Source organism: Schistocerca piceifrons, chromosome 1, assembly GCF_021461385.2.
Source record: "Schistocerca piceifrons isolate TAMUIC-IGC-003096 chromosome 1, iqSchPice1.1, whole genome shotgun sequence".
In the NCBI taxonomy this organism is placed as follows: domain Eukaryota; kingdom Metazoa; phylum Arthropoda; class Insecta; order Orthoptera; family Acrididae; genus Schistocerca; species Schistocerca piceifrons.
Genome location: NC_060138.1, coordinates 814,549,973 through 814,576,232, shown reverse-complemented (window position 1 = coordinate 814,576,232; position 26,260 = coordinate 814,549,973). Strand labels below are relative to the sequence as shown.

Below are 26,260 nucleotides of genomic sequence, written 5' to 3'. Positions count from 1 at the left end.
GCGCTGAAAATCAGGGTGGCTATGTTGGAAAATGATGTCCTAGTATCTATGTACTGTTGTTGTGATTAGAAAAATGTTGTGCAGGTACTTTTTGACTTGTTGTTGTTGGGGTCTTCAGTCCTGAGACTAGTTTGATGCAGCTCTCCATGCTACTCTATCCTGTGCAAGCTTCTTCATCTCCCAATACCTGCGGCAACCTACATCCTTCTGAATCTGCGTAGTGTATTCATCGCTTGGTCTCCCTCGACGATTTTTACCCTCCACGCTGCCCTCCAATACTAAATTGGTGATACCTTGATGCCTCAGAACATGTCCTACCAACCGATCACTTCTTCTAGTCGTGCCACGAACTCCTCTTCTCCCCAATTCTGTTCAATACCTCCTCATTAGTTATGTGATCTACCCATCTAATCTTCAGCATTCTTCTGTAGCACCACATTTCAAAAGCTTCTATTCTCTTCTTGTCCAAACTATATATCGTCCATGTTTCACTTCCATACATGGCTACACTCCATACAATTATTTTCAGAAACGACTTCCTGACCCTTAAATCTATACGCGATGTTAACAAATTTCTCTTCTTCAGAAACGCTTTCCTTGCCATTTCCAGTTTACATTTTATATCCTCTCTACTTCGGCCATTATCCGTTACTTTGCTCCCCAAATAGCAAAACTCCTTTACTACTTTAAGTGTGTCATTTCCTAATCTAATTCCCTCAGCATCACCTGACTTATTTCGACTACATTCCATTATCCTCGTTTTGCTTTTGTTGATGTTCATCTTATATCCTCCTTTCAAGACACTGTCCATTCCGTTCAACTGCTCTTCCAAGTCCTTTGCTGTTTCTGACAGAATTACTATGTCATCGGCGAACCTCAAAGTTTTTATTTCTTCTCCATGGATTTTAATACCTACTCCGAATTTTCTTTCCTTTACTGCTTACTCAATATACAGATTGAATAACATTGGTGAGATGCTACAAACCTGTCTCACTCCCTTCCCAACCACTGCTTCCCTTTCGTGCCCCTCGACTCTTATAACTGCCATCTGGTTTCTGTACAAATTGTAAATAGTCTTTCGCTCCCTGTATTTTACCCCTGCCACCCTTAGAATTGTCAAAAGATTTCTCTAAGTCTACAAATGCTAATCTTTTTGACTTACAATCACACTAAGATTTTTGTGTGTTTCAGGGAGGTTAAACAATTTATTGTTATTATCTTAAAACTGGTGACATTTTCATCGTTAGAAACCAGGCATATAAGGACACATTTAACAGGGAACGATGGCAAGTTAAATTTTTTGGGGGGTTGGGAGGGGATAGTAGGAAACTTAGCCACCCCTCCTTTCCCCCTCCTGCCAGAATCAATGCTGGGTCCGTATCTGATTTGTGGGACGAGTGGGGGGTGCATTGACAGCAGCCGTCCACGGAGAGCCGTAGGACAATCCTCGGGGATGTGGCGAAATAGAGGAAAATTCCGTTTCGCAGCCGCGGGTCGTCTAGCGCGCCGCTTCTTTTGGGCGCCTAAGTTGGCTGCCGTGCGCGAGTGGGAGGTGGTGATCTAGTGATGGCAGGAGGGGTCCGGGGAGAGGGGAGGGCGGGTGCGCGCGCACGGCGCGCCGCCTGGTCAATACGGGCAGTGTGGCGCCAGCGGCCGCTCTGGGAATCAGCGCCGACCTGCGCTCCGCCGGCATGTGAGCGCGCACCCTCGCTACGTGCTGAACGCCCCGCTCCGCACTCTGTTCTGTTCTGTTCCACAGCCGACTGCGACTGCCGGGCCCGCGGCGGGCTGCGACGACCCGCGCCCGCCACACACGCAGACATGGATACCTGGATACCGCTCGTGCTCGCCATTGCAGGTAACACGCAGCCGTCAACTGTTTGGCTTCTGCCCGCTGCTGCGCTCCTCGCTCCGCCTCCCAGCTGTCAGCTAGCGCGTTCACGTGCGGGACGCGGGCCAACGTGTGGCTCCGAGTACAGCATTCTCTGCAGTGAGAACGACGGCGCAAGCAGCACGACACACTAGCTTACCGCTGCCTACAGTTACTGTAGGAGTCACGTGTGAGCACCATTCGAAATTAAAATACCACCTGTCAAAATTTTTGAACCCGCGCGCGCGCTTGATGATCGACGTTTTATGTATATACCTTCAACGCAGACACTGCATTATCTGGGCTCTTGTCAGCATCTTAGCTCTAAACAAATGGGTAACAATTACGTATTCCGGCACTTGTCACGGTTTCAAAGACGATTATTACATCCCGTTCAGTTTCATTTCTCCTTGGTTGGGTCACCATAGCTACTGCAGCGGCGCTATATTATGCAGGATTATACAACCAATACGTCCAATATGCCGTAGTCCTTCTACCTGCAGTGGATAACTGTTTTAAATTATTTTAGAAACTGCCGTAAAAGTTGATGTTTGGTTCATCGACTTCGACCAGTTTTTACGTCAACCTTGTAAAGTAGTTTAAGCTGGGACTTCGACATCTACATTCCGCTGCAGTATTATCATGGTGTAAAACACTCCAGCGTTTCGTCCACTATGGTAGGTGATCACCATCAGGTTGAAGTTTCCATATCCTTAACTCATACGACGATTAAGGTGCGGAGAAACTTTCTTGTATGTTTTCCTCTTCATTTCTTTATAGAGTGCATGCTTATCATAATAATTGTTGGTCAAGATCATTCTCTAAGCGACTCGATTGACTATACGATAGATACGTATGTGCAAAAATTATTATAGCACCTTCTCCTCTCCGCTCTAGTTAAACGAACCACTCGGAAGCCAGGGAGGCTGCGCCTGAAGTCCGCGCAATATCTGTTGTCAACATGTCTTTCGGCAGACAGCATTTAGGAACGGACTACCTGCAGTGATCCCGTTTCGTCCTTTGCAGCAGTTTATCTACCTGGAGGGGCACTGTCGTCCTGTTGTCACATCGAAACATTGCCTATGTTAGCGGTAACACTAATAGCACATCATCAAGCTCTTGCGGCATGCGTGGGCGGAAGTAGCGTTTGTCGCCAGTGAATATGACAGCTAGTGACGTCAGGTGGTATGCGACACGTGCTACTCGCATGGCAGAGTCTGCAGCAGTCTTGGCTGTTTTGCTCGCTGTGTTCTTCTGTTCATTTTAACTAAAGTCTTCCTACACCTAACATGTCGAGAAAGTTGCTCTCTGACTTCAGTTTTTTAGCAGTACGATTGCCAGTGTAGTACAATGATGAAACTCTGGAATGTTTACCTCGAGCTGACACGGTAACAACCACTCCAGCTTTATAATATTAGAAATATCGTCTTTACTGATATACCTTTGTCACTCCTGTACTTATCAGTGATATGGGTATTTTATTTATGAATTTTATATGTTCGACAAACCAGTGTGAAGCTGTATTATTATAATTGGAGCATGTTCTCACTATGTCGACTTTACTGTACTTATATTTCTGGGAGAATCTGAGGATGACATCTATTTATTGTCGAAACTGGTAATGAAATAAACTGTTCCAGACGAAGCGATCTTGCCTCTGATATTATAAATACAATATTAGATCGCCTCAGCAACGTGTGTAAATTGTACATTCCAACTTTTATTTCAAGGTTCTCCATGGCGTTTGGGTCCCTGCAGCCGGCGCTCGTCCTTTATCATGTTCATCGTGGAAAAAAAATTATTGATATTGTTTTGCAAATGGTGTCGATTCTTAACGCAGTGACTCAATGACAGGTCGTCGTAAATATCTCCTGTAGTTTTATTTTTTAATTTTCTTTTAAGACACAGACGCACGAGCTTTTCATAATGCCTTAATCGTTTTAGACCAGCCACTGGTCATCTTCATGCTAAAAGCACATGGTGTAAGCGGTGACGTTTCCCGTTGCGTTGTCAACAACCCGATATCCGTTCTCTGGCAGCATCGGTTGGCAGAGGTGGCGGATCCTGCCTGACCCCCGCCTGTCGCCGCCCCCGCCTGCCAACGCGACGAGTTTTCCGGCTCAGTGGAGACAAATTAGCGGCGCGCAGGCCTCCATTACGGACCGGTACCGACGGAACCGCTCATTCTTATCGACAGGTGCGCCAGTAATTTGCGCCCTGTGCACACGAGAATTTCATCACACCGGCTGCAGGCGGATGTGTATCAATCCAAATTAGCGCGGCCCTCACGGCTGGCTACCTGTCATTTTTTAATTAAGTCAACCTGTCACAGCCTCGAAGATTGATCCGAGCTCTGCAGCGCTTTACAAGGCCAACTTCTACTGGTGTTGCAGCGCCCTTGCCTCCCCCATAGTTTAAAACCCAGACAACTAGCTCGTTATGCGTCACATAACAATTTAACGTGCTTTGCGAGCCACTGTGCAACTTCATATTTTTCTTATAAACTACTATTTGGACATAAATAAAAACCTCGTATTAATTTCTAGCGAAATAAAAAGAAAACGGAAAGCTGTGAGTAGGACTCGCCCAATGAGAGTTCTGTACAAACTTAATTATGTGCGAGGTCTATTCGGAAAGTAGGTCCGATCAGTCGCGAAATGGAAACCACTGATAAAATAAAAAAAATGGCTCTGAGCACTATGGGACTTAACATCTATGGTCATCAGTCCCCTAGAACTTAGAACTACTTAAACCTAACTAACCTAAGGACATCACACAACACCCAGTCATCGCGAGGCAAAGAAAATCCCTGATCCCGCCAGGAATCGAACAGGGAACCCGGGCGTGGGAAGCGAGAACGCTGTTAAAATCAAAAATATTTTATTTGAAGTAGTTAGCTACGCCTTTCAGCTACTTTTCTACATAGTCGCTTAGACATTTGTCGTAGTATTGTACCAGCTTTCCAATACCCTCGTCACAGAAGGCAGCCGCCTGTGCTTTCCGCCACTTCTCTACGGTGATCTGCAGCTCGTTGTCTGCGTCGAAAGGTTGTCTTCATAGCCAGCGGTTCACGTGAGCAGAAATGAAACTCAAGGGGAGCCAGTTACGAGCTGTATTGTGGGTGAGAAAACACATCCCATCGAAAATGCTGCAGGAGCATCTTCATTGCCCCTGCAGATTGCGTCCGAGAATTGTCGTGAAGAAGGAAATGCATGACAGTAATGTAGACTGCTTGGCATCAGGCGAAATCTCTCTCCAGGCCCTCACATTTGGCGGGTGACACTGTTTTCTAGGCGTCTTTACGTGCTCACTGTGAGCTCAGAACTGAAAAGAGCGACGCGATGTGATCGATGGGCCTACTAGAGACACTGCCCAACATATCTGTGCTAAGCTTCATCGGATTTTTCCCCACGGTTTCCATTTCGAGCCCAGTCGGAAATTACTTTCATCTATATGTTTTGAAGAGTGAGTTTGCAAATATCAGAATATGTAACATAAATGGGCTTATCTTTTGACTTCTGAAGCTTAAAGTTTTTACACTGACAAGGGACGATAGACCTTAGTATTTGACGTAAATTTCAGCTTTATATCTCTACCCATTCTTGAGAAAAAGTGTATTTTGGTTGCATTGACTTAGAAGCAACTTTTTTATATTGCAAAGGGACCTTTACCTCTACCCGCTACTGAGAGAAATGTGTCTTAACAGACGGACAGAAAGAGGGAAACAAATTGATACCTATAAGGGATCCGTTTTTACCGTTTGAGGCATGGAACCATAAAGATGACTAATTGGACATCTGACCTCAATTTTTTCATTTATCTAAAATATTTTAAAGTCTAATATAAATTCAAATGTGAGAAAATCTTTTCTGAAAGGATTTGTCCGGAATATATCCTCGAACAGAAAGAGATTTACGGTAAACAGTTTTGAATATTAGATGCGATCCGATACTTAATGGATGCTTAATGGAAAGGCACTGAATCGAAATGAGGAGAAACAAATTTATGGTGCAACAACCTGACTAAAAGAAGGGGTTAGTTGATAGGACACACCCTGTTGCGTCGAGAAATGGTCGATTTAGTAATGGAAGGAATGGTCTGCAAGGGGGGGGGGGGGGAGGCAGGTGGGGAGGAAAGGGGGGGTAAAACTATATAGGAAAACCAAGGCTTCACTACAGAAAGCAGGTTCAAATGGAGGTAGTTTGAATAGTTACACGGAGATGAAAATGCTTCCCAGTGTACACTAGTGAAATGAAGATGGTTCCCACTATAGACTGGCGTGGAAACATGGACCAAACCAGTCTTTGGATTGAGGCCCATTTCAACAATACAAAACTTAGCACTGATAAATCAAAGAACATCTATTTGAAACGCATAGTCGCTTCAGTGGGAATTTATAGGCAATTTTTGCAAAGTATGATATAATTTGTGAGCGTTTTTTTGGTGTATGCAGGAAGTAAGCAAACAGATGGATCGATCCTATAATTGTTGGCATCTAGCTTGTAAACTGTCACTTGAATTGCATTTGACTTGTCCTAAGAAGGCGAGCATTGTGGGAACAGAAGGCAGCAAGTAACGCATCGGGACGTAACTCCGTCCTCCTCACCTACGATGACGTTTCAGGTAGAAATGTTACGACACAAGGAGATTAGCAAAATGCAATGGATACAGTGTTTTGAGAATCCATTACTGTGCTGCGACACCACAGCGATACAACTGCGTCGAACAGTTGTATCGATGAAACATTGGGGTTTTGCGCAATATTATCCGGCGGCAAACCCGAGAAGCGGGAAAGTCTGAAAAGTCACCTCCTTCATCATAATTCTAAAGTAATAGTAAAACTTCTGCTCATCGATTCGACGACGAGCAAGGAAAAAAAAGGATAGTTGTTACACTGTGCGAGTAAAGTAATTATCGAAGTTTTAGAACAACAAGAAAGGATTTCATACTCAAGAAATATTGTCCCATTAAAAAGCGCGCTGACCAAATGCTTGAGAGTGATAAAAAATACGCAGTGCTATTGTAAAAGACGCATTTTGACTCATTAAAGCGTGAATGATAAAACGGGACGAACAAAAACCAATATTCCACGAAGTAAGCGGGACATACTCGGTGGTGACAATATTAATGGGATGCCTCTTAATATCGTTTCGGACCTCTTTTTGCCTGGCGTAGTGCAGTAATTCGACGTGGCATGGACTCAACAAGTCGTTGGAAGTCCCTTACAGAAATATTGAGCGATGCTGCTCTTAAGCTGTCCATAAATAGGAAAATGTTGCCCGTGCAGGATTTAGTATACGAACTGACCTCTAGATTACATCCCATAAATTTTCTATGTGACTCATGTCGGGCGATCTGGCTGGCCACGTCTTTCACTCGAACTGTTCAGAGTGTTCTTCAAACATGTCGCGAACAACTGTGGTCCGGTGAAGTGGAGCATTGTCATCTATAAAAATTCCATCGTTGTTTGAAAACATGGAGACCATGGTTGGCAGAAAACAGTCTCCAAGTAGCGGAACATAACCATTTCCAGTCAATGATCGGTTCGGTTGGACCAGGGGACCCAGTCCATTCCATGTAAACACAGCCCACACTATTAGGGAGCCACCACCAGCTTGCACAGTGCCTAGTTTACAGTAAGGGCTTCGTGGGGTCTGCCCTACACTCAGATTCTACCGCAGCTCTTACCAGCTGAAACTGGGACTCACCTAACTAGGCCACACAGTTTTTCAGTCATTTAGCTTCCAATCGATATTGTCACGAGTCCAGGAGAGGCACTGAAGGCGATGTCGTGCTGTTAGGAAAGGCACTCGCGTCGGTCGTCTGCTGCCATAGTCCATTAACGCCAAACTTCGCCGCACTGTTCTAAAGAATACGCACCACATTGATTTGTGCGGTTATTTCACGCAGTGTTGCTTGTCTGTTAGCACTGACAACTCGACGCAGACGCCGCTGCTATTGATCGTTAATTGAAGGCCACTGCGTTGTCTGGGATGACAGGTAATGCCTGAAACCTGGTATTCTGGGCACACTCTTGACACTGTGGATCTCGGAACACAGAATTCCCTAACCATTTCGAAATGAAATGTCTCATGCGTCTAGCTCCAACTACTGTTTCGCGGATAAAGTATGTTAATTCCCGTCATGCGACCATAATCACACCAGAAACCTTTTCATATGAATCACCTGATTACAAATGACAGCTCTGCCAATGTACTGCCCTTTTATATCTTGTGTACACATTACGTCTGCCATTTGTATATGTGGCTTTTGTCACCTCAGTGTAAACGGGGTGGTCATAAAGTTTCCGTTTGAAGGCCATACGGTCCAGAATCCGTATGCTAATCAGGCAAAATCGTTGTGGGCATTGAGGTAATCATTCCATCGACGCACCAGGTTGAAGATACCCGTTTGATAAAACACCGTGTCCTGCTGCGAGAAGTCCGTAACTACCTGGTGCACGTCCCCGTCCGACAAGAATCGTCGACCCTTGGAGGCCCGTTTTAAGGACCGATGGCGTGATGGCGTGTGAATCAGCGTCCGAAGCATCGTGTAGCAAACGACGTAGAGACTGTGAAATGTCAGCATTCGCCGGCCGGTGTGGCCGAGCGGTTCTAGGCGCTACAGTCTGGAACCGCGCGACCGCTACGGTCGCAGGTTCGAATCCTGCCTCGGGCATGGATGTGTGTGGTGCCCTTATGTTAGTTAGGTTTAAGTAGTTCTAAGTTCTACGGGACTGATGACCTCAGAAGTTAAGTCCCGTAGTGCTCAGACCCATTTGAACCATTTGTCAGCATTCGAAGGAAAACTGACAACCTTTTACCATGATCTGAAAATCACGCATGGATTACAATGTGGATTTTCTAGCCCTCTGAAATTAAATGTGTTATTAGTAAACCTAACATCAACCTTGTTGTCTGTGGTATGGGGGAAAAAACTCGGCATCATGATTCAGCGCGGATTGACTTTATTCCACGATGTGCGTGTTTTGGCTCTGAGCACTATGGGACTTAACATCTGAGATCATCAGTCCCCCAGAACTTAGAATTACTTTAACTAACCTAAGGACATCACACACATCCACGCCCGAGGCAGGATTCGAACCTGCGACCGTAGCAGCAGCGCGGGTCCGGACTGAAGCGCCTAGAAGCGCTCGGTCACAGCGGCCGGCTGTGCGTGTTTTGGTAAGCTACAAACGTCCAGCAATATCTGGAATTGTGGATCAAAAGTTTATTCCGAGAGAGAAAACATTTCGGAATCTATCGGATGCTTTATGATCATGAGTAGAATGTGTGCTTCGATCTTTCTTTTGGGACTCACTTTGAAGAGAGTTATAACGACCTAGCACTCTAACGGGCATTCAAATTAGCATGCAATACGCGTCACAGACTAAGCAGGGATGCCCCAGTACGGTCTTGAAGATGACGTTGGTGTGATGGGTGTTATTGTTGCCTCCATCCACCCTCTCGATGACGTATCATGTGCAGAAATATGTCATGACGATGTGTGATTGTAGAGTGTAGTTTTGGTTTTTCGTCTGTACACAGAAAGCTACAGTACTATATCTGATGGTGGCTACATCGTTTATCACTATCGTTTTCTCCACTCCCTGCTCCGTTCGCTAACGATGAAGGGGGACAACTGACGATAAGCCTCCGTATTCATCGATTTTACAGTCATTCTCATTTCGCAAGAAATATGTGGGAGGAGTTAATATGTTCCTTGGTTGTTGGAACGTATGAGCTCTGAATTTAACGCTTGTAGCGTCTGCCACTGTAATTAGAAGAGGATCTCATTACGCTCTAATGCACATTAAATCGCTGATGCATACTTCTAGTAATTTAACAGTTGCTGCTGTTTCACATGATTTTTCTGCTATCCAGCAAGAGAGTATCGTTTCGATTAGTTATGAGCAATACGTGTGTGTTATTGTTACCGACTGTGAAAATAAAGCAACGAAATTGGATGAAATCGGATGCCAGCACATATACGGGTCGATCAACTGAAAACGAGAAGGACTGAAAAAAAGTAAGTGAACTGTTTAATGTTTCGTAAGTAATTGCTATACCTGTTAATACATTTATCGCGCGGCGAGAGAAGACAGTCAGTCCTTCATAAAAAAATGTTTGCGGTTTCTACGGAGCCACCATCGTACACAAGCGTGCACATCTTCGTCCGAAGCAAATTGACAGTCACGAATGTCTCTCTTCAGGACTCCAAAAATACGTAAATCGCATGGGGAGAGATTGGCATTGTGTGGAGGATGCTTAAGGGCTTCGCTGTGAAATTTATGAAGCGTACATGAAACAGTCTTAGTAGCATGTGGTCCATTATTACGTTGGCAGGTTGTTTCGGCTATGCTAAGGATGTTTCGCTGGGAAGCCCTTACACATCCTCAATGCAGTTCTGATCTCTGCTCATGCGATTTTCATATTTTTGGAACCCTGAAGAAAGACACTTGTCGCTGTCGATTTGCTTCGGATGAAGAGGTACATGTCTGAGTACAATGATGGCTCCATAGGCACCAAAAAATTGGCCATGAAGGTATTGTATGTCTTGTTTCACAGTGCGATAAATGTTTTAACAGTTGCGGTGATTACTTTTGAAATAATTAGCTGTTTACTTACTTTTTCTATCTGTCTCGTTTTCATTTGACTGCTTCTTACACATCTGCCCCTACTGCTGTCGTTTTATGCAAACCGCAAAGTAATACTTTGCGTTCATAAACCAGGCGAGATATTTTCATATTATTTCATTCGCCACACTCAAACAATAAGTCCTGCAGAAAAAAAAGGCAGGACGTTTTTGTAAGAAATTTAATGTAGTTAAATGTGTACTGGGATATATCTTCACTAGAGACTATAGTTTTTAAGTTATTCAAGAAAACCATACAAAAGTGACATTCAAACTCACCCACACTCAGCCCCACCTTTTGTCTTTATGGCACTCTCTCCTGCATCTGCACGAATTATTTGCACATTCGACCTTTTATGGTCTTCGTTGACTAGTCTTGTAACTTCAAAGCATTAGTCGAGTGCTTAAAAACTCAAAAATAGACAACTGTGTAGATTTCGTGAATTTTAACAGCATAAAATAAACAATTACATCGCTGTATTCGTCAGGCCTTCTGACTACGTATCCACAGTGCTTGGGAGGGTTAGCCGCGCGGGATTAGCCGAGCGGTCTAGGGCGCTGCACTCATGGACTGTGCGGCTGGTCCCGGCGGAGGTTCGAGTCCTCCCTCGGGCATGGGTGTGTCTGTGTGTGTGTGTTTGTCCTTAGGATAATTTAGGTTAAGTAGTGTGTAAGCTTAGGGACTGATGACCTTAGCAGTTAAGTCCCATAAGATTTCACACACATTTGAACATTTTTTTTGTGAGGGTTAAGTTTGAACTGAATTGTCATGTAATTAGTTTTAACGTAATGTTTACAAAAATTGTTTTTCTTTCATTACCCTCACTGGAAATTTTAAATTAATAATGTTAACGAAATGGCCGACTATGATTGTGGCGTAAAAGGGCCATTAATAAGAGACCAAATAAGGTCCAATATCGGGAGTACTTCGTGTAGTCGAGAATTTTTGTACAATGGTAGGAGGGAGTGCCACGAACGACGTACGTAACTAGAAATCTTGCCTGGTGAGGGATGAGCGTGGGGGCGGAGCAAGGTTTGAAGGTCACTTTTGCAGGGTTTTCTTGCGTAACTCGTAAACCATGGCCTACAGCGGAAACGTTTATCAGTACAAAATTTAATTTCATTAAAGGTCCTGTTCATTTTTTTTGTAGGACTATTAGTTTGCAGGCAGCGAGCGAGAGAATATGAAAATCTCGCGTATGGTTTTTGAGGGTCAGTTATAACACTGCACGTTGCATAAAACGACAGCAGTAGAGGCATCTGAATCACCCTTTATACCTCGACAGTTATAGACTCGAGAGGAACTGTGGAAAACCTAAATGAGGAGCGATGAACAGGGATTTGAAGTCCACTCTTATCGAAGCTGTATCCATCTGATTCTGTTACATCCAATAGATAACCTCCTTCAAGCATATTTTATGAAATAACTGCATCAGACTCTTATTTCTTTTTCATTTCTTAAACAGGCAAGTAAGTTTGTCTTCAGTAGAGTGGATGCATTACCAGAATGAATAATTCACTCTGTAGAGGATTGTGAGTTTTTTTGATGAAACTAACAGATTGAAACTGTGCACCGACAATGAAGAAGGGCGAGGTTCCGGGTAGGACATATAGTCTAAAGTGGATATACAACATTAAAATCTGCTAGCAGAAAAGGCGTCCCTGGTTTTTATTGCAGCCTCATTAGCTTGTAACTAGTGCTTACCACGTTACGTGCGCCAGAAGCGATTCACACACACACACACACACACACACACACACACACACACAACGAGAGCGAGAGAGAGAGAGAGAGAGAGGACGGGGGAGGGAGAGAATATAGTGTTCTGGAGGATAGGAGGGAAGGAGAGTAGTTAAACGCTTGTTGGGACGTCCTCGTTTATGTATGCTTTGATTTCACTAAATCATGTCCGACGAACGGTGTAACGTAGGTGGGGTAACTGGGCCCACGGTAAATATCGACTTTGCTGCTCTACACCCAGTGCTACCACATCATTCCATTTTTTTTAATACTAATCGCTGCTTAGCCTGTTTATTCGTTTATTGAGATCAACGCAGATTTACAGCGAAGTAAAAGGTACACAATTTAATAATACTCTTTCACAGCCTGAAATATAGAATAACAGACAAAGAGAGTCGCATTATTTGCAACGCTAACGCGATTCCAGTTTCATTGCTTCGTTGCCGATCAATGCACACCGACAACAAACAAAACAATAAACGTAATTTATGCACTTTACACTGTCATTCCGTTGGCTCACTCACAACGAGAGTGGCACTATCGAACAGACGAAAACAAGAAACAATTTTTTCTGTACCAGGGACATGGAAGTGGTATGGAAGGATGCTCAACACAGTCCTTTCGGAATCTCCTCGACAATTATTTGTCCCTTTCCCATTTTAGTGTCCTCCAAACCTTCTCTTCCTAGTCCTTCTTCTCATTCGTTTTCCTCCTTCGGCCTCACTCCTCCGCCGTTCTTTTGCCCTTTCTTATTTTTATCGTCGTCGCAAAAGTGTGCGCGCACGGAAACGGCGCCCAGATCTCGCGCCGCAGCTGCCACTGGATGAACGCTGGGATGGTACTTAAAAAAATGCGATTGCATCGTCCCGCAATCTTATTCCAGTCTAGCTCGTGGTAGCAGCCCTACCCCTCTGTCGACCTCCACCTGAGATTAAGAAATTGCGCGTGGATTATTTATTACTTTTACCAACTGTGTCTTTATTATGGCTGGCTGAAGTAATTGAATAAAATACGGTTACCAGTTACATCTTACTCAAAGATTCCTCTAAAAGAGTAAACGCGCGTATTAAGCGAAATAGAAATGCCCTGGATCAAAGAACATCGGTTCGACCCCACTTGCAGGGTTGGAGAGCAATATTACGATCGTGGACCCATTCCAGAGTTGCAAGATGAGTGGACGTGGCAACATACAATCTGTTATTTTGGCTGATGTTCTATGAAAGAATATTAAGACAGAACTCCCGGTAAAACTGTCCACAGCTGAGCGGTCAGCGTGGATAATTGCGATGCGGGGGATTCCCTTTCGATTCCCGGTACTGACAGGAATTTTTCCACTGTGGGAGAACTATCACGGGCTGCACTCGCTGAGAATCTGATCGACTGATTAGTAGCCGTTTCGAGGTCAAGAAAACCGACAACGGCCGGCAGAGAGGCGTGGTTGTTCCATGCCCCTCCATACCGTATCCGATGACGCGATTGGCAGTCGGTAGGATCGAACGCAGAACTACCCCGTAAAGACTGCATATACAGAGTCATTCACAAAGAAAGAACGGATGTCAGTTGTTTATTATGGACAAACTGTGAAACACAGAAATACACTCATGCTCATAAAGTAATGCAGAATGTGGTGCCACACAAGGTCGCACTACACAAAACTGGCGCTAATAGCATAGGCACATAGGGAACACACATGACAGAGATATGTAAATCGACGGTGTTGGTGATAAGTTGAGAAAACCGTCCCGAAACACATGTGCTACAAAATGCCACTGTTTCCTGCGTATGTACCCCGACATCAATATGGGATATGATCACCATGCAGACGTGCACAGGCCGCAAAACGGGTTGGCATACTGTGGATCGGGTGGTCGAGCAGCTGCTGGGGTATAGCCTCCCATTCTTGCTCCAATGCCTGTTGGAGCTCCTGAAATGTCGTAGGGGTTTGAAGACGTGCAGCGATACGTCGACCGAGAGCATCCCAGACGTGTTCGATGGGGTTTAGGTCTGGAGAACAGGCAGGCCACTCCATTCGCCTGATATCTTCTGTTTCAAGGTACTCCTCCACGATGGCAGCTCGGTGGGGCCGTGCGTTATCATCCATCAGGATCTGCCAAAGACATGCATAGGTGCACGTGCACCAATCATAATGCCACCCCACACCATCAAACCACGACCTCCATGCAGGTCCCTTTCAAGGACACTAAGGGATTAGTATCTGGTTCCTGGTTCACACCAGATGAAAACCAGGCGAGAATCACTGTTCAGACTATATCTGGACTCGTCCGTGAACATAATCTGGGACCACTGTTCCAATGATCATGTACTGTGTTCTTGACACCAGGCTTCACGGGCTCTCCTGTGGCCAGGGTTCAGTGGAATGCACCTTGCAGGTCTGTGGGCGAATAAACCATGTCTGTTCAGTCGTCTGTAGACTGTGTATCTGGAGACAACTGTTCCAGTGGCTGCGGTAAGGTCCCGAGCAAGGCTACTTACAGTACTCTGTGACTGTCTGCGGGCACTGACGGTGAGATATCGGTCTTCTTGTGGTGTTGTACACTGTGAATGTCCTGTACTGCAGCGCCTGGACACCTTTCCTGTCTGCTGGAATCATTGCCATAATCTTGAGATCACACTTTGTGGCACACGGAAAGCCCGTGCTACGAACTGCTGTGTTTGACCAGCCTCCAGTCGCCCTAGTATTCTACCCCTCATAGCGCCATCAATATGTGTCCTTTGAGCCATTTTCAACACACAGTCTCCATTAGCACGCCTGAAAACGTCTGCACATTAACTCGCTGCACCGTACTCTGACATGCACCGACACGCCTCTGCGTATATGGACTGCTGCTAGCGCTACCTTGCGACGACCACAGGTCAAATGCAACGCATGGTTATACCCCGAGGCGATTTAAACCCGCAAACCGCCCACCAGAGCGTTGTTTCGCCCTGTACCAGCATTATGCTTAATTTATGGGCATGAGTGTACATTGCACCTGTCACTGGATAGCGGAAGGTTCAAAGTTTTATGTTCGCACAGATATACTTTCAACATGAGTACCATGCGTTGCTCGACAAACATAAAAACTATAGTCCATTTTATTCTACACGAAAATCAACAGGTCCCCGATTATTGAATACTCACCTTTGGCAATTTGATTTTTCAGATCTTGAAGAGTAGCTGCCATAAGTGGACAAAGACTCTGTCTTTTGTTACCCTCACAGAAAAAAATCGCAAGATAACGCCCCACCTCAAGGTGAAAGCGAGGCGGGGCGCCGACATGCATAAAAATGAAACCATTGGCTTTTTCATGCAGTTGAGAAATAAACCAAATTTGCAGCACGCCCAGGTATGACACTGGTGTCACAGTTTCCTTCGCAAAAAAAGTCCTTAAATTTTGTGAACAGAAACGGCACAAAACACATTCAGTTTCAGTGAATCACATTCATGTTCAACGACGACGCCACGATTTTTTCACCTCCAAATACATACTTTACGGCGGTTTAGTTTACCTGATACATTCGTCCGAAAAGATATGTTGATTCGTCGGAAAAGATGAATAATTCGGAAGAATTGTCCTCTGCCCTATAATTGAAATGCAAAATTCGTAGCCGCGGGGTGTGGCCGCGTGGTTAGAGGCGCCACGTCACGATTTGCGCGGCCCCTCCCGCCGGAGGTTCGAGTCCTCCCTCGGGCTTGGGTGTGTGTGTTCTTCTTAGCGTAAGCCAGTTCAACCCTTCGGTGGCCGCGGCTTTCATACTTCCATGAGTGGGCGCGCTGCGGCTTTTGCAACGCAATTAGTTTTACATTTTTAACCTAAGGAAAAGTAATCATCCTATCAGTAAAAAAAATGCATCAATTTCTTTTTCCGTAATTTCAGCACTTGCTTTTGGACCTGGCAAAACTTTTAGGATGTTCTTGGCCTTGGTTTTATGGGAATAAGGAAGCGGTTCACTTATCCAAATAGTTTCTTTATCTTTTCCTACGTAAAATTGGTAGTCCTCTTTTTGTTGTCGCCCCTCTTCAACCTGGTGGTCATCTATTTGCTCTGTTGTTTGTTCGGAGTCACTGCTGTGGTTTTCTTCTTCAATAACTTCCTCTTCTGACTCAGATTCACCTGAATCTGATAGTTATTGTATTTCGTCTTCTGACAATTCTCGCAGTTCTTTCTCATGGTATTCAGGACGTACAATTAGACGGCCCCTGTCAAATGTCTTCTTTTTCTCCATTTCAACGCTTTTATGAGACCTGTTGAAACACATGTTTTTGTAAAAGTAATGTATTGTAGCAAATCAATACCCAAGACAGTAAAAAGGTTTGAAAATTGCATATGGGAACTTTGATTCGATTCGAATATTCGTTATATACTAAAATGAAAGATTGCCTTGAGGCGAAAGAAAAACACAAGTACAGAAAATACTTACAGCACAAGGCGCGTAGCGGTAAACACACCGCAAACGCAACAGTCACGTTTCAAACAATAGTAGTGACCAAACTGTTAAAAGCATGAATAGCGCAAATGTAGTAAAGTGATGACATCCGTTGAGAACAACAAATACGTATCTGGACGTGGACGCAACTGCAACGCTATCTGTGATACTAACAGAAAACTAAATCTTGCGGCTATTTGCCACAGGCGCGCCCACAGAAGGGTTAAGTTAGTTTAATTAGTGTATAAGTCTGGGAACCGATGAACTCAGCAGTTTGGTCCCTTACAAATTCACACACACAAAATTCGTAATTTCTGTTATGGTCGACGAGACTCAGTTGCTTCAGTGTTTGCAACTTGTAAGGCTGCGCATGCGGGCGTCGTTTCAGAACGCCTCATACGGTTGTTTGAGGAAGTTGAAGTTCCTGGCTTGCTCGTCTTGTGAACTTCCGAGGGATCCGTGTGAACGAATCTCGGATATCCTCGACATTTTCACCAGACGTGCGTGACAGACCAGTTCCCTGCCCTTTGTGTGTGCAACCAGCTGCCAAGAATTTTGCATGGCAGTCATAAATCTGGTAGGTAGAAGCCTCTTCATGCTGAATCGACCGCGGAATGCACGTAGAATTTGAACAATGGATTGACTTCGCGTAACTTCCAACACACAAAATGGATTTCTTTTCTGCTGTGGTCGCCATCTCGCTACAAACAAACAGCGACACAGTTGTGTCAAAACTTTGAACCTTCCTCTGTCCAGTGACACGTGCAATGTGTTTCTGTCTTTGTAGTTTGTCTGTAATAAACAATTGAAATCCGTTCTTTCTTTTTGATCACCCTACATTTTCAACGACTCTAGGCGCGAGCAGAATTCTGTTGAGTGCGGGAGAAATCGAAGGAACGATTGCACCGGGGTTATGTTGTGCTTGGCTGTCTAGCTGCGGCGACAGCGGCCTCGTGGCGCACGGCCCAGCTTCGGAAACACAGATCCATCCTTCTCGGAGGCGGCCGCACTACGCGTCTCCTTCCTAACACAGTCCGCCTAGACGTGATCTCGCGTTCCACCACGATAACAACTGGTTACCTTCAGGAATCTTCTGTAACATTGCTAATCCCACTGGTCTGCTTGGCGTGGTTCACCCTTAAGAAAACCAGAAGAATTTGTCTTTCTTAAGTTTTCTTGTAAAGTCGGTTTTACACGAGGCCCGTGACCGACATTATCTTTATCCTCTACGCCGAGTTTGATCGCAGCAGCTTCGCTCTCACTTCATGTCCGAAGACGTGAACGTTGAACGAACTTCCGCACGACACGCAACCAACAACTGCGTACACCCAATGCGCTTTTCCTCTGTTACCTTCCTCCCTCACGTCAATGTTTGTTTAAAATAATATATACAAGCTGTTAAAAAAATGGTAATTCATATTTTGGGATGTGGTAGTATGGACTAAAACAAGGAAAATGTCTAGTAAATGTGGACTGTAAAATGCATATCTTAAGAGCTATGAGTACTTCTACATCTCCGCTACTGTGAAACGCTTCTACTCTCTGCTTTTAGGAACGAACTATGGAAAGCAGTAAAACAGTGAATAAACAAACGACAACACATTACTTTGTTACTGCGAAACAGCAGATCTGCTTATTAATCTGCTAGCTATTACAAATGACTTGCTCTGGATGACCATCGCGAAAGAAGGTACTCAAAATGGTGTGTGTTTATAGTAAGGTATGCTTCTGTCTGACGTCTTAGGCAAACATGCACTCTCTGAAAAACTCCAGGTCGTTCACGGATATGCTGTAAGGCATTGTGATGCGATCCTGTAGTGTTGGCACATCATTAATGGGCCTTGCATGCTCAATTATCAGTTATCTATTGATCTCCTCAATTTTGAGTCATTGTGCGTCTTGAACCTCAGGAGTGGTTTTCTCAAAAACGGGGGGAGGGGGGGCGGTGGGGGGGGGGGGGTCGAGCCAAAATATTTTAGAACGTTCCGTTTTAGATTGCACTCGAGCGATGTGCCGTGTATGAGCCGAATCGGTTACTTGTGTCTGAGGCCTTCCGCTTGTTAGCCAAATTTCACTGTGGCGCGTCCCTGGAAGTGTACTCAGACCAGGCGATTACACGTTACTAGAAATGTGAAACCAAATAATTGTAGCTTATGCATTGTTCTGCAGGTACTCGCTACCAGATTGGGTGTCTCGGTTAGAGCAGACGTGACAGGCCGAGTCCATGTAAGAGCTGTGCTGTCCACACGAGTAAGACATAGTCCATGACTTTTACTCTGCAAGAAGTCGTACACTCCAATTACACTATTTTAACACTACTGTACACCTAATCAAACTGCTTAGAATGTTCAAGCCATCCTCTGACGCTTACAGGTAGGGTAAGGCCCATCTGGTCAGTATCTAGATATTTAACCGTTTGGACATGTGAGAGGTACTGATAGGACGTCAAGTACACCAATCAGGAAATAGCAAGGAGGCAATAAATGAAGGAAGATTTAATTAAGTATTGTAATAACCCTCTTCCATAAACGCCATTTGGTACGTAATGCTCCAAAGTAATCGTGTTTGCAGAAAGGAATTGCAAGAAAGGGTTCCTGCTTTTTTTTTAACAAAACACAAATTATACTTTCAGGCCTTGTTTTTATTGCATTTCTCAATTGTGGTCTTAATTACATTCTTCAAACCAAACCGGCAGTCATTAAGATGTAAAATAAGTAAAGATGTGACGGCAGGAATGGCATCTGGCCACCCACCGTCATTAACATTGTCAAATCCACAAATTAATATGCCGGCTCGCTACGATACAGAGAGAAGGCCAGAAAAAAAAATAGATTCAGAGCCGATGCTGTCTTAGAAAGAACAGCATAGTAAGCGATCATTATGAGAGTGCCGTTGACTATCTGATATGTCCTTCATGTATCTTGTATCTTTGCCATTGATGGGCGAAGACGCACATTTGGCTCAGGATGTTGATATCATAGGTTCAGTGGTTCCACCATAAGCGTCGGTAACTATGCCATACGCCTCCCGTTCATTTAAGTCCGCCGCCTAGGTAACCGTGAAGATGGCAACATAACCGGCACAGTGCAGGCAGTACAGGAATGCTGTGGTGTAATTGGTAGACGTATGAAAAAAAAAATTTCAACACCGAGAAGGAGTTGTGTCTCATAAAGGAAAGTCTATATGCATGTTTCTAGATCTGAGAGTTGGTGTCTATTCAGATTTCACGCCACTACGAGGTGCAAATTAGGTTTGCTATAAATACAAATTGTAACGGTTGTGAGCACTAGTTACCCTTGATAATGGACGTGGTGAGTTGATGTAGTCAAGAATGCCTTTAAGGTGACAAAAACGCCATTATCAACATCCCACTGAGTTTGAACGAGATCGTGTAATAGAGCTGCGAGAAGCTGGATGTTCGTTCTGCCATACTGCAGAAAAACTTGGCAGGTATGTAACCACTGAGCGTGATTACCGGCAGCGGCGGTCAAGGGAATGTACGCAAGAAGAACAGTCTCCGGTAATGTGGCACTACCTAGAGGGAAGACCATCGTGTTCGGCGTATGGCTCTGGCGCATCGTAATGCATCCGCAGCAGCAATCTGAGCAGCTGTTGGTAGCACAGCGACACAACGAAATGTTAATAATCGGTTACTTCAAGGACAGCTCCGAGCCAGATGCCCTCTGGCGTGTATTCCTTTTACCCCATTTGCGACTTCAGCAGTGTCGAGCGAGAGCTTGTTGGAAGGCAGGTCTGGGACCGCGCTGCTGCTACGGTCGCAGGTTGGGCTCTTGCCTCGGGCATGGATGTGTGAGATATCCTTTAGTTAGGTTTAAGTAGTTCTAAGGCTACGGGACTGATGATCTCAGATGTTAACTCCCATAGTCCTTAGAGCCATTTGAACCATTTGGAAGGCAGGTTGGAGGTATGTTTTTCTGATGAAAACTGGTTCTGACTCGGTGCCAATTATGACTGTGTTTTGGTTAGGAATAGGCCAATTGAAGGCCTGCAGCCAACGTGTCTGCGTGCCACACATACTGGGTCTACAGCTGTAGTGGTGGTCTGGGGTGCGATATCATATGACGCCAGATGCACTCTCATGGTTATCCCACACACCCTGACTGCAAAACTGTACGCCAATTTTGCTATTCGCCTTGTTGCGCTGCAATTCATGAACAACATTCCAGAGGCTGTTTTCGAAGTGGATAACGCTTGCCCACGTACCCCCGTTGTAACACAACGTGCTATGCAGGGTGTCGACATGTTGCCTTGGCCTGCTCAATCACCAGATCTGTCACTAATCCAGCAGGTATGGTATATAATCGGACGACAACTTCTGCGTCATCCACATCTCTGTATTGACCAACCGAGTGCACCAGACATGAAAATCCATCCCACAAAGTGACATCCATCACCTGTACAACAGAATGCATGCAGATTTGCACGCTTGCCTTCAAAGTCTTGGAGGTTACACGGGTTATTGATGTACCAGCATTTCATATTCGCAATGGCTTTTTCCGTGCTCTGTGATCTTGAAATGTTAATCACAGGAATATGTTACCTAGACAAATGTATTCCCGAAATTTCATTACTCTACATTAATTATGTTTTGGTGTTACGATTTTTTTCTTCAGTGAATTAGTGTTCGGACGGCTAGTGAAAACTGTAGCTGTAATAGTATGTATTTGTAGATGTAGGTTGGAGCCCCTGTTGGGGTTTGAAGAGCCCCACTCAATCTTACTTCCCTTTCTCTCGGGTATTTCGCGTCCAGTGCAGCCTGCTGACTCGCAAGTAGTCAGCAGCTGCGTGGAGCGAAAAGTTTCCAGAGTCGGCTGTCGTACCACCTGGTACACTTGGCCCAGTGTACGTACAAATAGCCTTCTTTCTTGCGAGCTGGCAGGCCGGTGCTTATTACTGCCACTCGAGCGTAACTGCTGGCGGGCTCCATTTACCGGCAGCGCGAGGTAATGCACCTCCGTGCAAAGGCGCCCGCCTCAAAGCGACGTTCGGCGTCAAAAGCGCGGAGGCCGTCTGGGGAGGAGGGAAAGCCGGGGGTGGGAACGCCACGCCGCATCGCATCGCATCGCTCCTCGTCGCGTCGCGTGCTGTCGTCGACCGAGCGCAGCGGCGCCCGCGGAAAATCGATGCAGTGCACTGTGAAACACGCGCGCTCTCCACTCCACTCCACCCACGCCTCTAGCCGAGAGACACTCGCCAAGGCGGCGCGACGCTACAGTCCCACAGTTCCGACTGTCATCAGGGCGACGGCGGGACGTGTGGACGTCCTGTGCTGGGGGTCAAGTGTCTCGTTAAAACCTGGATTTGTCGTTTACCGAGTATTTTAATTTCAGAGCATTAGGTGATCTGAGAGGACGAAAGGAGGGAAGATTTTCGAATCCCACATCCGGATGACGATGTGTTGATTGGGGACGCAACATAAGCTCGGCATGTAATGATACGAATATTTTGATTCGTCGCCACACAGCGGAGTGTACGATGCTCAGGTCAAGTTATGTATACAAAGTCATTCAGCTGCGCCGGCCGAAGTGGCCGATCGGTTCTAGGCGCTACAGTCTTGAACTGCATGACCTCTACGGTCGTAGGTTCGAATCCTGTCTCGGGCATGGATGTGTGTGATGTCCTAAGTTATTTAGGTTTAAGTAGTTCTAAGTTCTAGGGGACTGATGACCTCAGAAGTTAAGTCCCATAGTGCTCAGAGCCATTTGAACCATTTGATTCAGCTGCCCCTACCTGTGGGTTTTATGCAACGCACAAAGCCTTATAAAAAAGGAAAAAAGAAAAACACGCAAGATTTTCCGATTTTGATGCTCTCTACACGTAAACTGTTCCTCATACAGAAAAAATTAACAGGAACTTTTTGTAGGAAATTTAATGTAGTAAAATTATGTACTGGCGTCCGTTTTAGCTGAAGGCCACGGTTCCTGAGTTATTCAAGAAAAACGCGTTTGAAGGTCACTTTTGTAAGTTTTCCTTGAATAATTCTACGGCTTCTAGCAGAAACGTCGCCCAGTACAAACTGTAAATACATTAAATTTCCTCCAAAAAGTTCCTGTTCGTTTTTTTCTACAGGACTAATAGTTTCCATGTAACGAGCGAGAGAATATGGAAACCTCGCACGCGGTGTTTAGAGGCTTTGTTGGTTGCATAAAACACTTGGTAGTGACAGCTGAATCATCTTGTATATGCACTGAAGCGGCAAAGAAACTGGTACAGGCATGAGTATTCAAATAGAGAAATATGTAAACAGGTAGAATACGGCGCTGCGGTCGGTACGTCAATATAAGACAAGTATCTGGCGCAGATGTTAGATCGGTTACTGCTGCTAAAATGAAACTTTATCAAGTTTAAGTGTGTTTCAACGTGGTGTTACAGCCGGCGCACGAGCGATGGGCCACAGCATCTCCGAGATAGCGATGAAGTGGGGATTTTCCCCTACGACTATTTCACAAGTATACCGTGAATATCAAGAACCCAGTAAAACATTAAATCTGCGACATCGCTGCGGCCAGAAAAAGATCCTGCAAAAACGGGACCAACGACGATTGAAGATAATCGTTCAATGTGAGAGAAGTGCAACCCTTTCGCAAATTGCTGCGGATTTCAGTGCTGGGTCATCAACAAGTGTCAGTGTGCGATCCATTCAAAGGAACATCATCGATATGGGCTTTCGTAGCCGAAGACCCACTCGTGTACCCTTGATGACTGCACGACACAAAGCTTTACGCCTCACATGGGCCTGTCAACACCGACAATGGACTGTTGATGATTGGAAACATGTTTCCCAGTCGGACGAGTCTCGTTTCGAATTGTGTCGAGCGTATGGACGTGTACGGGTATGGAATCCATGGACCTCATGAATTCATGGACCCTGCACGTCACCATGGGACTGTTCAAACTGGTGGAGGCTCTGTAATGGCGTGGGGCTTGTGCAATTGGAGTGATATGAGACCACTAGTACGTCTAGATACGATTCTGACAGGTGACACATACGTAAGCATCCTGTCTGATCTGCATCAATTCAGGTCCATTGTGCATTCTGACGGACCTGGGCACTTCCAGCAGGACAATGCGACTCCCCAAACGTCCAGAATTGCTATAGAGTGGCCCCAGGAACACTCTTCTGAGTTTAAACACTTTCGCTGGCCACCAAACTCCCCCCCCCCCACCCCCTAGTGGCCGGCCGCTGTCGCCGGGCGGTTCTTGGCGCTTCAGTCTGGAACCGTGCTGCTGCTACCGTCGCAGGTTCGAATCCTGCCTCGGGCATAGATGTGTGTTGTCCTTAGGTTAGTTAGGGTTAAGTAGTTATAAGTGATTGATGACCTCAGATGTTAAGTCCCATAGTGCTTAGAGCAATTTTAACCATTTTGAACCAAACTCCCCAGACATTAACATTATTGAGTGTATTTGGGGTACCATGCAACATGCTGTTCAGAAGAGTTCTTCACTCCCTTGCACTCTTACTGATTTACGGACAGCCCTGCAGGATTCATGGTGTCAGTTCCCTCCAGCACTACTCCAAACATTAGTCTCATAGTGCTTAAAGCCATTTGAACCATTTTGAACCAAACTCCCCAGACATTAACATTATTGAGTGTATTTGGGGTACCATGCAACATGTTGTTCAGAAGAGATCTTCACCCCCTCGCACTCTTACTGATTTATGGACAGCCCTGCAGGATTCATGGTGTCAGTTCCCTCCAGCACTACTCCAAACATTAGACGAGTCCATTCCACATGGTATTGCGTCGCTTCTGGGTGTTCGGGGGCCCTACACGATTTTAGGCCGGTGTACCAGTTCCTTTAGCTCTTCAGTGTACATTGATATACAGGGGCTGAGAGGATGGCTTGTACATTAGTGTTCAAACAGTGTATTTGGAATGTACGATTCCTTGCGGAGGAAAGGTGATGGAGTATGTTTTATTCGTGTGGACTTCACAGCTCTTACATGGATTCCGCGCATGACATCTGCTCTAACCGAGATACACGCTCAGATGTCGCGTGCCTGCAGAACATAGCATAAGCTATGAATCATTTGGTCGCATATTGCTAGTGACGAGTAATCGCCTGGTCTGAGTACACTGCCAGGGATGCTCTACCGTGAATCATGACCAACAAGAGGAAGGTGTCAGACACCACCAACCGATTCTGCTCATATTTGGCAGGTCGCTTGTGTACCACCTAAAATGAAGAACTCTGAAGTTAATTTGGCTCAACAGCCCTAATTTTCACAACGCGCAATCGTCGCAAGATTGACCAGATCGATACATAATTGAAAACTGAGAATTTTTGTCATCATATGTGGGCTCCGAAAATGCATTTATCAAAGAAATCGAGGAAAGAAACTTTTTTGACTGCCGTAGAGACCAAGGCGTTTAGCTGGGGAGCGGGGAACCCGTGTACAGTTCCCAAGTGCATTCTTTTTTTTCATTGGTATTTCTTTCGGTTTTCAGATTGGTAGGAATAGGAGGATTAATAAGATGAGTAAATTAATGAGGAATAATAACAAGGTAGGGTAATAAATTTCTCAAAATACTTGCACTATTAAATAATTAAAACATTAAGCTTCACTCTATCGAAACAATTCCGAGTAAGACTGCTGCGAAGACGTGCATTCGACGCACGCTGTCACATAAGGGAGAAAAACGAACCCTTGTCGCAGCTGGTAGTATACGTAAAATAACGCATCCGTACGGGGCTCTATATTCCGTAACAGCGTGTATGAAATTGTTACCTAAAGTTCTCTGGCGCTTAAAAGAAACTAATGATATTGTCATTGAGGTATCGTTAGAAAAATTGTACGTTACTTTCTCCAAGTCCGGGGAGCTGACAGATTAAATTTGCGAAACCTATCTTGAGAACTTATTTAACAAACACAGTCTTCATCGCATTAAAGTCGTTAGTTTTTATTTTTTAGAAGACCTGTTTCGATATTCTGTAAGACCATCATCAGATCTACATTCCTTGACGACAGTAGGAACCTCTGGCGTCGAGAAAGACCGTCCGTGCAGGTATGGAGAACACGGACATGCTCGACACCACAGATTCCTACTCTCACCAGAAAATTTGGATCTGATGGTCTTACAGAAAATCGAAATCGCTCATCTAAAAAATAAAAACTAGCAACTTTAAAGCGACCAAGACTGTGTTAGTTAAATAAGTTATAACTTTAATAGACCGCCGCGCGGCCTGAGACGCCTTGCCTCGGTCCGCGCGGCTCCGCCCGTCGGAGGTTCGAATCCTCCCTCGGGCATGGGTGTGTGTGTTGTCCATAGCGTAAGTTAGTTTAAGTTAGATTAAGTAGTGTGTAAGCCTAGGGACCGATGACCTCAGCAGTTTGGTCCCATAAGACCTGACGACAAATTTCCAAATTTTCCAAGATCGCAGTTTTCCTTGAAAAATGAACCAAAATAATTTTGTATTTTGAGAAAATTTTAAAACCATACGTTGCCGATAGCAAGTTTTGTCTGATGTTGGGTTCTTTGGGTGGATAAACTGATACCGTCACGTATGACAGCATTTTCACAGGTGACAAGGATCAGCCGACTTGCACGGCAGAAGTAATACTG

At 45.1% G+C, this 26,260-nt stretch overlaps 1 protein-coding gene across 1 annotated transcript in view; it reads left to right on the top strand.

The window, feature by feature from the left end:
• Positions 1-1,651: 1,651 nt before the first annotated feature.
• The window catches only part of LOC124805706, a 208,922-nt gene continuing 184,313 nt past the window's right edge, over positions 1,652-26,260 (top strand). Inside the window, exon 1 of the mRNA XM_047266279.1 lies at positions 1,652-1,858. Within this exon, the coding sequence (XP_047122235.1) occupies positions 1,822-1,858 (37 nt within the window). The 5' untranslated portion in view covers positions 1,652-1,821. The remainder of the gene's footprint in view (positions 1,859-26,260) is intronic.